Genomic DNA, 12,524 nt, shown 5'->3' on the forward strand with positions numbered 1-12,524 from the left:
TCGAGGGCATTACTCCGCCCATCCCTGTTTCCCCCTCCCTCTTGTATCATCACTTTTTGGTTCTTCTTCTCTCTTCCAAATAATAATAATAATAATAATAATAATAATAATAATAATAACAAAAATAAAAACAAATTCTCTTGCCTTCACGTTCCCTCTTGACTTCTACCACTTCATTCCTCTCCTATACAGTGAAGAGCCATTTATACTCTCTCCACAATTTCTCTCCCACCATTCCCTCTTGAATTACTAAAATCAGGCTTTTACCTCTACCAGCATACTGAACCCTGCGACTAGTGTTCATCTATCAGTCTTCATCTTTCTTGATTGCTCAGCAGCATTTGCTACTCTGAGTTATCCATTCATCTTAGAAGTTTTTGTTCAGTTTGCTTCCTTGGACATGCTGTTCCAGGGATTTCCAACCTGGGTGACCACACCTTCTGTCTTCTTGGCTATGTTTAGCTCCTTGCCTGATATCTACACACTGGGGTTCCCATAGTCCTTGGAACAGTTTGCTTCTCTAACTACACTCATTTTCCTGGTGATCTTACGCAGGCACATGTCTTTCAATACCTACACTGAGACACTATGATATTTACCATTGTTTCTATGATTCAATTTGAGATCCAATTCTAATATTTCTAGAACTTATTGTGGTATGAGGAGGTATCTTTCTCCAAATATATATTACTTTAAAGAAACATTTATTTATTAACATTTCCTTTTCTCTTTGATAAAGTAAGGTGTCCGAATACATATAAATTTGTTTTATCCATATTAAGATATGTTTGAAGGATCATCTATTCTGTTCTCTTTATCTTCTAGTTCTTATTACAGTACTCTGACTACCTTTATTTTATATTAAGTTATGGTACCTGGCAAAGCAAGGCCCTTTTTTTCTTCTTCTTTTCTAATTTCTTGACTGGATGTAATGATATATTCTTCCAAAGGACAGAATTTGATTCACAATTTCAATCTCTTCACCAAAAAACATTATTGGAATTTTTATTGGAATGGTATTAAATCTATGTGTAAAGAATTGCTGTCTTTACACTATTCAATTAGCTTCCCTCAACCCAGGAAAATAATACTCTTCTCTATTCAAAACATTTTGTGTCTCACAGTAAACTGTTTTTGTTATTATCTGTATAGGTTGTGCATTTCTCATACTAAACTTATTTCTATGTATCCTACACTTTTACTTCAATGGTGAACATTACATTTTTTTCTGTTTCAGTGTATTTCCTAATTTCTTGTTACTGATAAACATTAACAGAATAGAGTTTTTACGTGTGTTTGATATACAACCACTGTTTTTTAGTTCTAGAAGTTTCTCAGTTGCTTCTTTCAATTATTTTTATATTTATAATATTATTTGCAAATAATTATAATTGTGATTATTCTTGCCAGAAGCTGTATCTAGTATAATAATTTTATGTTTTTGCATTAAGTCTTCTAAAAATGTTAAATACAAGGATAGTCAGCTTCCTATCTTACTCCTAATTTTAATGTTAGTGTCTCAAATCTTTGACCCCAAAGTATGACGCTGGTGGTTAGCTTAGGATAAATATTCTTTACCATGTTGAGAAAACTTCTTTTCATTCCTGGCCTCTTAAAGATATCTTCTTTTAGTCAAGACAGGATATTAAAATTGGTCATATGCTTATTTGTGAGGAGTGAAGTAAAGGTAGAGATACATTTAAGATATGAGAATATATTTCTTTTTACCTTGAACTGAATGATGAACACTTTTATTGACTAGATGAATAACTGAATAATATTAACCATCCTTGAATTCCTGATATAATTACTATTTGTTCAGTCTGGTACTCTTTCACCAATCTGCTGGCCTGTAAAATTCAATAAATAATTTCAGGAGGGGGGATTAATTTATACATTCTTCAGTGAGAATTAAATGCATTTTTCTTTCTTATGCAATCTTCACTGGTATTTTTTAGCAAGGCTTTGTTTAACTCATATGATTAATTTAAAACCATTCATAAAGGATACAGTTTATTTTCATTGTTTTAGGATAAAAATTGTCGTCTTTGAATCGTCCTCTTTTGAGTAATTGGCTATTATAGCTTTTTTGTGCCACAAGTCTATTTTTTGAGATATCCCCAGATGAAGTGAAAAATAAATACATGTGCACATCAAATATGCACAGCTAGTATTAGTTACCATACTCTAAATTTTTATATTTTCCTCAGGGAACATACAACTTTTGAATTTAGGCAACTTTTTTCATTTTTGAAATAGCCCCAGGAGGCAAATAGGAAATACCTATTATTACCCTGATGGTGTGACTGAGGAAACTTGAAGCATACTGATTTCTTTTCTGTGTGGATCTCAATTTAATATCAGCTCCATTACACAGAGCAATGCCCTCTACTTGGGTAGAGTGGTCATAAGCATGACTCTGGGGTCCGACTGCTTTGATTCCAATCCTGGCTTCATCGCTTGTAGGCTGTGGAAGCCCAGTCATTTTATCTCATGCTAACAGGGTCTTAGTCTCCTCATTTACAAAATGAAGATAATAGTAGTACCTACTCATAGCGCTTTTGTAAGGGTTCGATGAAGTACATTATAAAGGGTTTAGAACACTACTTACTTAGTACATGATAAGCTCCATAGAAGTGATAGTGATGATGATGTTGATAAAGGTAATAATGACCATACATGTTATCCACTGTTTAGAGTCTAAGAATCAATGAGATGATAATTAATCAAAACATGTAAACATCATTATCTCTAGCACTATGCTAGATTTCCTCACTTTTATTTTCTTTATATCTTTCTTTAAAAAAGAACAAAAAACACTATAGAAAGCTTTACAGTCTAAGCATTTCAACCTTTATTAAAACCCACATCACTTTGCAACTATTCTCTTCATAATTCCTAATGATACTTACCAGAAAGCTGTTGCTTTACTTTAGACATTAATATATCCTACACAGAGACATGTTGCTACCAATAGCTCAGTGACTATTGTCCCTTAATGAAAATTTTCTTCAAAATGGAAGGACAAAACCTATATGATATTGAACCCCAAACCCAGGGGGAAGAGGAGGTGAGTGAACAAACACTAATCAGTACACGCACCTACACCCACAGACACTCTTAAGTAGGTAAGTAGATAGGTAGGTAGGTTGATAGATAGAGTTGGAACATAGATAGATAGATAGATAGATAGATAGATAGATAGATAGATAGATGATAGAAAGATAAATGACAGAGTTTTCAACTTTATATAACACACACATCACTATCTATATCTTTACCTGTATCTATATCTATATCTATCTATACATTTTTATATCATCACTACACCCCACCCCCAGTCAGTATTACTTTTCCATTTTTTTTTTAAGGGAATAGTGAATTCTCAGCTAGCTCAAATAACTTTTTCAACACCAAATAACTTGTGGAAATATTATTTTCACTCTATCACTATTCTTATTTTAAAATGAAAAGAAAAAACAGAAATCTCCGTTATTGATCTGCTTCGTTGCCTGAAACCACCAGAATCTGTGATTAACCAATTAACCTTATATTTTGTAAACAGACTCATAACACAAATCTACTGCATTTAAGCTGTTTTGTAAACCTTATTTTATTGAATTTATCTAACAATATTACCAAAGTAGAATTGTTAGCATTTTTTTTACAACTCTAAATTAACACTTAGAAAATTTAAGTAACCTACAGAGCATTGGATAAAATGTATTAGAATCAGTTTCCAAATATACTACAAAATGCTACCTACAGACTGTGAGAGAGAGTAAACACACTGTTATCTGATTAAATGAGTTTCATTTTGAAGGCCCAGGTGAATTACATCCTAGAATACTGATAGAATCTGCGGATATGATTAAAAGCCATGTATGAAAAATATTTGCAAAATCATGAAAATATGAAATTTGCCATAGTATGGAAAGCAGTGAATTGTCACTCCTGGTTTGTAAAGGAAAGTAAATGTATCAAACATTGATTTTGATCTCCAGTAAAACTTAAGGATTTCTTACTTAACTGTCAAGCATAGAAAAAATAAACAGTGCTCATTAGAAATCAGTATAATTTCACTCAAAATAAAACATATCAGAATAACTGCTATGGTTACTATATGTATAATATCTGAGACCTTTCCTGAATACCATTACAATATCAAATTTATCAGAAAGTATGATACATCATATCTGAAAATCAGCAAAAATAATGACAGTACCATATATCCAACCTTAAAGACTGGTCTCTGTAGATAGATTTTTTTCACATTTATTCTTACACTAAGCTTATGAGGTAGATAGAATTGTTTCTCCTTTTAAAGGTGATGAACTAATGCTGACAGAAATTAAATACTTTGATTAAATCATAAGCCAGTAAAGGCTAGCTCTATGATCCCAACTGTAGTTTGTTTAAATAGGCATTTGACAGAATGTTTCATGATGTTTTTACAAACAAACTTGAAAATATAGGCTCAATGGTAATCAGTTAACAAGTTTTATGGGTGTGGTTGCTGAACTGTGTGCTATAAGTTCTCGGTTCATGCGTCCAATGATGAGATCTAGGCTTTCACCCCATCCTGTTTGAAATCGTTATCAGTGATCCAGATGAGATCTATCAAATAGATGACATAAAGCTGGAAATGTTATGTAATGTATCAGATGGTGGTCAAGGAGCTAAAAGAGCTTGACGTGTGGAAGTATGAGTGACAATTAACAAGATGAAATTAATATAAAAGATTTTGAACTTAGACTCATTTCTTTTTTCATTCTTGTGGCATTTGATAAACATTCCAATGTGAAGGTATTGTGGTAGGTGATGAAAAGATATCAAGGTGGGGAGCGCATGGATGGGCCTTGCCCTCTAGGAGCTTATATTCTAGTGTTTAAGAGCAGAGGAAATGATACAGCACAGCAATGCCTATGAAATAGGGCAACACATAATATCACTCTTGAGAATACAATTAACCTCTTATTAGCCATCTAAAATATAGAAAATTTTCCTAAAGATTAATTTCTATACAAGAGAAAAATTATGTCCACTGTTTCAAAGCAGACAGAAGAGTCATATGAAATGTCTATGTCGAAAAGTTTCAAAAACAGCATCATGATTTATGTGTTGTTTTTGTGGACCTAACCAGAACATTTGATTTTGTTAACCAAGTTTAGTATGTCAGCAACCCTGTGAAGGATTGACTGTCCAGAGAGGGTAAAGATATTTTCTTGATCTGTATATAGAGTTGTAGGTATAATAGCAGCAACTATATTTTTGAATCTCTGTATTTCTAACAAAGATCAACATTATCTGTGTTTTGAGCCAATTATTAATGTTATATTAGGTTACATAAAATAATTCAGTATGTAGTCAGTTTATTTTTACAAAAGCAAAGTGTGGATAATTGTTCAAGATCCTATGTGTTTTGTGGCACATGTTTATTTCAACAACTGTAAAATATGTTCTTAAAACATTCCCCCAGTTAATTCTTATTTACCATTTGACACCTTGCTGAAAGATTTAGACTGTAATTCATAGAAAATTATTTTATCTTCAAACCACTTTCTCTTTCCGTGCTGCTCTTAAAAATGGAATGGATATTTTATTGTTAAATTACTGGTTTCTTTGAATGGCTGAATAGAAGACGATCATGGTAGTTTTACAACAAATCCTAATACAAAATGTGCAACAAAGCATCTAGCTCTGCTAACCACATTTCTATGAAGTCATTAGGCTTGAAACTTGGCCTTTTTCATCAAGGAGACTGGCCAGTTTCATCTATACTTCCTATAATGTGCATTCATTCATGCAGTCATTCAAAATAGTCATCAAATGTCTACCATGTTTTAATCATTGTGTTGAACTAGAAGGAGCAGTCAGCCCTGACTTCAGACATAAGAGAATGTTTATCAGAGAAAGCAACATTTAAAATGAGAGCTGAAATGAATGGTTGCTAGCCAGGTGAGAAGATGGAAAAGCATTCCCTAACAAGGGATTTGCATATAAGAAGTCCCAAAGGAAAGAGCATGGCATAATTTGAGAATTTCAGATGGTCCTAAATGATTTTAGCATAGCATACAAAGGTTGCAGTGGCTGGAGGTAGGGCTGGAGGTAAACAGATGATAAAGGTCTTTCTTGCCATGATAGAGTGTTTTAAATTCATCCTGAGGATAATGGAGAACTAACTCAGGCTTTCCAGCAAGGGAATGGCATGGATTGATAAATTCTGTAGGATAACCACTCTGATTGCAGTGTGGGGAAATCACTGGGTAAAAAAATTTAGAAGCAGTATCTTTAGCTAAATTCTGTCCTAGTAAACCAGGTAAAAGATGAGAGCAGCCAAATAAAAATAGTAGCAACAAGGAAGTAAAGAAGCAGAGAGTAATAGAATCATGGAACATGACGATCAAACAGGCTCTCTGGAATGAGAGAGGCCTCTAGATTCCTGGCCTGTGTAATTAAGCAGATGATAGTGACTCCAGATGAAATGGGCAATTAGCCCGTTTAAAGAGAGATGAGCTTAATTTTTGACATTCAAATTGAAGGTGCTTTTGTGTTATGTAATAAGATCTATCCAGGGAACATTTGGAAATGTAAACCCAAAATTCATTAGAGATATCTTTCTAGGCTGAATATATACGATTTAAAGGTTTTGGCAAAGAGATGATAACTAAAGTCATAGTAATGGATGAAATCACCAAGGTAGAATGTGTAGGGAAAAGAAGACAAAAGAGAGATGAGAATCTTTAGAATCAAGGACCAATCTTATTAAACAGAAAGGGAAAAAAAGTCCATGAAACAGTAACCGTAGAGTTAGGAGAAAAACCAGCAGACTAGACCATTAAAGAAACCATAGAAAGAGAATAGTTCAAAGAGTGGCCAGAAATATTAGCTGCTGCAGAAAATTCATGTATCATGAGTACCTATTATTGTCAGTAAATTTTGACTTTATTTACTTATCAAGATTTAAATCTTGATTTATCAAGAAAAATCTTATGAATGAGCCTGGAGTTACAATAATCAGAATTTTTTTTTATTTTTTTATTTAAAAAAATTTTTTTAATGTTTATTTATTTTTGAGACAGAGAGAGACAGAGCATGAATGGGGGAGGGTCAGAGAGAGAGGGAGACACAGAATCTGAAACAGGCTCCAGGCTCTGAGCAGTCAGCACAGAGCCCGACGTGGGGCTCGAGCTCACATACCGCAAGATCGTGACCTGAGCCGAAGTCGGACACTTAACCGACTGAGCCACCCAGGCGCCCCAGAATTTTTTTTTAATCAGGGAGAGTTAAAGAGGATAAGGAAATAGAAATCAAGAATGGAAACAATGCTTTTAAAATGTATAGGGGTGCCTGGGTGGCTCAGTTGGTCAAGCCTCTGACTCTTGGTTTCAGCTCAGGTCATAGTCTCACAATTCATGGGTTTGAGCCCCACCATCAGGCTCTGTGCTGACAGTATGGAGACTGCTTGGGATTCTCTCTCTCTCCCTCTCTGTCTGTCTCTGTCTCTCTGCCCCTCCCCCACTCGCACTTGCACTCTCTCTCACTCTCAAAATACATAAATAAACTTTAAATACAATAAAATGCTTATCAGAGATAGTCTCTAGCCTCCAAAGACTAGAGGCCCCAGAGATATTTTTGAGCTAGGAAAGTCTTGGAACAACATCAAATGCTAATGAGAAAAATGAGCAAAAAAAAAAAAAAAAAAAAAAAAAAAGAAAGAAAGAAAAAAATGCAGAGGCTGGAAAAAACAGAAGGCAGGAAAGTAAGAAATCCAGTTTAGGATGAGAGTAGCTTTAGACAAAAGACAAAACACTACTTCCCATGGACAGCAATAAATTTTAAAGGGATGGAAAATAGTACAGGACTGATGCCAAGTCTTTCACAGGAAGCTGAGAGAACACTCAAGTGAGTTCTTCCTTTTCTCTGAAAATCTGGAGTTATCATCTTCTGAGAGGTGGAGAATTAGAGTATTTGAGATTTGTATTCTATGATATAAGAAACTGGATCCATTTTACATTGTTATTAAATGCATCTATAGGGGCGCCTGGGTGGCTCAGTCGGTTAAGCGTCCGACTTCAGCTCAGGTCACGATCTCACGGTTCGTGAGTTCGAGCCCCGCATCAGGCTCTGGGCTGATGGCTCAGAGCCTGGAGCCTGCTTCCAATTCTGTGTCTCCCTCTCTCTCTGCCCCTCCCCCGTTCATGCTCTGTCTCTCTCTGTCTCAAAAATAAATAAACATTAAAAAAAAATTTTTTTTAAATGCATCTATAAGTGGCATAATGTGTTTTCAAATGTAACCCCCAGCTGTAACAACCAAAACAAACAATGGCCTAAAATTCATCATGGTGACATTGTGATTTCACCCTAGGGAATAGCAGAAACTCTGAAAAAAAGAGTCTATAGAAGTTCTAAAAAAGTTTTCCATGGTAATGTCTATAGAGGAAGTGACTTCAATTACTGTTTGTTGTAAGTGACCACACATACCATACCAAATATTTTCTGGCCATTAGAAGACACATGAAAAATAAATATGTGCTTCTTGATTGACTGAATAGAGCCAAGAGCCAAGCATATGAGATCTCGGCCAAGTTCAATATGGAGCCCACAGGTGTCTCTGTAACTCCAGCTAAGTTGGTCAGATCAGTTCACTAACATATACAGCTATTAGTGACCATTTTTGCTTCTCAACTTTTCTTTTGATATTGTTTGTAAGACATCATTCTTCTGGTCAAGCCAAAATGCAGCTCCTTATTCCTCCTATTTCCTCCTTTTTCTCAACTCCCAAAGTCAAATATCACGTTTCCACTAAACAGCATTCAATATTGCATTCCTGCTGCTATGTTTCTTATTTGCCACTTTTAAATTATCTTCCCAAAGTAGAAATAAATTAGTATAGGTTTGGATGTTATTTTACCTTTTCCCTCACTTGATTTCTCTCAGTGCCTGGGATGTAGCTCTTTCTAAGTCCTTATTGCATGAATGATTGCAGTGCGTTAAATAATTCTACTTTATGAGAATTTTTTTTTTAATTTTTTTTTTCAACGTTTTTTTTTTTTTTTTTTTTTTTTATTTTTGGGACAGAGAGAGAAAGAGCATGAACGGGGGAGGGGCAGAGAGAGAGGGAGACACAGAATCGGAAACAGGCTCCAGGCCCTGAGCCATCAGCCCAGAGCCTGACGCGGGGCTCGAACTCACGGACTGCGAGATCGTGACCTGGCTGAAGTCGGACGCTTAACCGACTGCGCCACCCAGGCGCCCCAAGAGAATTTTAATTACAAAGCTGCATACTATTCTGAAACTATTCTCATTTCCTTATGGAAATGTCTTAAAGCATATTACTTGAATGCCTCTTATTATGCAAGCATGAAAAAGAAAATATTGACCTGAGATTCCTGGTTTCAGATTGGGTCCTCCAATTTATAAAGAATTATTAACATTTGGCAAGAATTAGATGAATAACATTCTTTTTTTTTTTTTTTTTAATTTTTTTTTTCAACGTTTATTTATTTTGGGGACAGAGAGAGACAGAGCATGAACGGGGGAGGGGCAGAGAGAGAGGGAGACACAGAATCCGAAACAGGCTCCAGGCTCTGAGCCATCAGCCCAGAGCCTGACGCGGGGCTCGAACTCACGGACCGCGAGATCGTGACCTGGTTGAAGTCGGACGCTTAACCGACTGCGCCACCCAGGCGCCCCGATGAATAACATTCTTAGGAGAGTAACTAGGCTGACCTTTTTTCTTTAATTTTTTTTCCATTGTTGCATCTTAAGGCATTTATGCTTTCTACCTTGGTTTAGTTTTAGAAAGTCCACTGACAGGCATGCACCAAGTTCCCAGGATTTTTAGTACTTTTCTAGCACCTTGTAGAGAAGGCACATAAATGGCCAGATGATATAATAAATTTTAGAAATTTGTGAGGTATGTTCCCCAGATTATAATAAGAGAAAATTTTTTTTTCCAGAGATTGATGTAGGAAAAAGAGAGAAGAAATTCTTATCGTCAGTATAGCTACAACAGCCTGATACTAGTTTCTCTTACGAAAGAACATCTTTAAAAATATATATATTAAGGAGGCACCTGGGTGGCTCAATTGGTTAAGCGTCCAGCTTCAGCTCTGGTCATGATCTTGAGGTCCGTGAGTTTGAGCCCTGTGTCAGGCTCTGTGCTAATAGCTCAGAGCCTGGAGCCTGCTTCAGATTCTATGTCTCCCTCTCTGTCTTCCCCTCCCCTGTTCATGCTCTGTCTCTCTCTGTCTCTCAAAAATGGATAAATGTTAAAAAAATTAAATATATATATATACACACACACCCACACATATATCAAGAACTCTTTCAGTGGTGTGTGTGTGTGTGTGTGTGTGTGTGTGTGTATGTGTGTGTGTTTTCACAAGAGCATATGTATTCATAGGTGGGGAGCTGTATGGTAAATTACATTCTACTCTCATTAAATGAAAAACAAACTTTCCCCTTTCCTTTGCAGAATTGTCAACATCACACTGCTGGTGACTTCTGTGAACGATGTACTCTTGGATATTATGGAATTGTCAGGGGATTGCCAGATGACTGTCAGCAATGTGCTTGCCCTCTGATTTCTTCCAGCAACAAGTAAGATTGAGAAACATTACCAGATTTCCCAATCAGTAGCACCATCTGTGTGGCAAACGGGCTTTCTATGATTTCATTTTTTTTTTCCATGTAGACAAAATCTCAGTTTAAGATAGAGAATATTTGGGGGGTACCTGGGTGGTTCAGTCGGTTGAGTGTCTAACTTCAGCTCAGGTCATGACCTTATGGTTCGTGAGTTTGAGCCCTGCATCAGGCTCTGTGCTGACAGTTCAGAGCCTGGAGCCTGCTTCAGAATCTGGGTCTCTCTGTCTCTACTCCTCCCCTGCTCATGTGTGTTCTCTCTCTCTCTCTCTCTCTCTCTTTCTCAAAAAACTGAATATAACATTAAAAAAATTTTAAAGGAAGAGAATTTTTGCAAACAGTATAAAACCATGACAAAAGTGAGCACATAGCATTCCATGGTTTATTTTTCCATTAAAACCCTATCCCAAGTAAATATTACTTATTAATTAAAATATAAATACTAATACTGACATAAGTTATGTTAATGACATAAATGATATATGTAGACACATGCATAATTTTATACACTTTTATAAGGGTCTTGTATTTGCATGTAGTTCTGCCATAAACTCAGCTATGACGAAGTGTTTCACTGCAGATCATATCCCTTTTGTGACCCCTTCCACCCATTTGATGTGTTTAATTTGCAATTTGCAGAGAAGTATTAAGAAAATAATTGAAAAAAGTAGTTAAAGGAGGGTGACTTATTTTTATACTCCCAGAATCACAGCCCCTTTCTCTTAAGATGGTCTGAGCTTGGTACCATGGAAACATAGCCAAAAGGGGAAACAAAAGCTAGAATATTTTATTTCAGTGCTGTCTGCACATTCTGCATTGGTTTATATATTGATGAAAAATCCTTTTTGCAAAGGCTGTCTGTATTTTCTGCTAAGTGATTTATAGATTTCAATCTCTACATGGTAGAGCAATGTTTTCTCTAAGAACTTGCTTTTGAAAAGAATGTATGGCGGTTTGTTTAGAATTAGAATCCTGGGCTCCTTATCTTGACTATAGAAGAACCACAAAGCAACTTAGATAAAGAGAGGATTGCCCCTGTGCTGACTCAGTTTTTTCTTCATCCTTGGCTTTATATACATTCTGAAACATTTTCAGGTAAATTGTCTCTCTTCTGCAAGCTCCTCTTTTTTTGTTTAAAAGAATTACAGGTCTTTAGTCAAATGTAAATTTTTAGGTGAGTAGGATATGAATAAGGATAAAACACATTCTTTTTGTTCACCCGAGCACCAATTGGTAGGTGTGTGAAAAATAATATTATTTCTATTTCCCTTTCCCTAATCTCCCTCTGACGACCAGATTTAAACAAAGAGAATGTTATTTATTTTATCGTTCATTAAAATGTGAGCCATTGGATTAGAAAAATTCAGTAATTAATTGATAACTTCTTTGATAACAATCAAGCATAACATGTATTGAAAAGTCTCACAATAAAATGTGTGCCTTAAGAGAAGTCAAGTTAAATGTAAAGAGAATTCAAAGGCACAAGATACCACACTTGGTTTTGGAAGCTTCAAGAACATATTGGAAGAAGTAGGAGTATTTATAATAGGTCACAAACGGCAGATTGAGAGGTTTTTACTGGTGGAATTAGCAGGAGATTATATTAACAAAAACTTAGAAAACAGAAAACAAAGACATGTTTAAGAACTAATAAGTAAGAGTTTGGAGCATGGAGTTCAAATAGAATTCATAACTGCAGATGAAAATGAGTGGGAGAATGGAGGCTATATTATAGAAATCCTTGAACACCAGGCTAAGAAATTACTATTCAATTTTCTATATAATGAGGAAACATTGCAGACTTTTAGTTAAAACAAACAAAAAAACGTTAATGCCATCAGCGCTACCCTTTAGAAAGCCTGTTACGAGAGAGCTAA

At 35.5% G+C, this 12,524-nt stretch overlaps 1 protein-coding gene across 8 annotated transcripts in view; it reads left to right on the forward strand.

The window, feature by feature from the left end:
* Window positions 1-12,524, forward strand: part of LAMA2 (laminin subunit alpha 2) — a 614,828-nt gene that overhangs the window by 418,936 nt on the left and 183,368 nt on the right. For all 8 annotated transcript variants that reach the window (XM_045499528.1, XM_045499531.1, XM_045499530.1 and 5 more), the window contains one exon: window positions 10,481-10,605. In XM_045499528.1, coding sequence (XP_045355484.1) covers window positions 10,481-10,605 — 125 coding nt within the window. The remainder of the gene's footprint in view (window positions 1-10,480; window positions 10,606-12,524) is intronic.

The sequence above is a fragment of the Leopardus geoffroyi genome, chromosome B2, assembly GCF_018350155.1.
Source record: "Leopardus geoffroyi isolate Oge1 chromosome B2, O.geoffroyi_Oge1_pat1.0, whole genome shotgun sequence".
Classification (NCBI taxonomy): Eukaryota; Metazoa; Chordata; class Mammalia; order Carnivora; family Felidae; genus Leopardus; species Leopardus geoffroyi.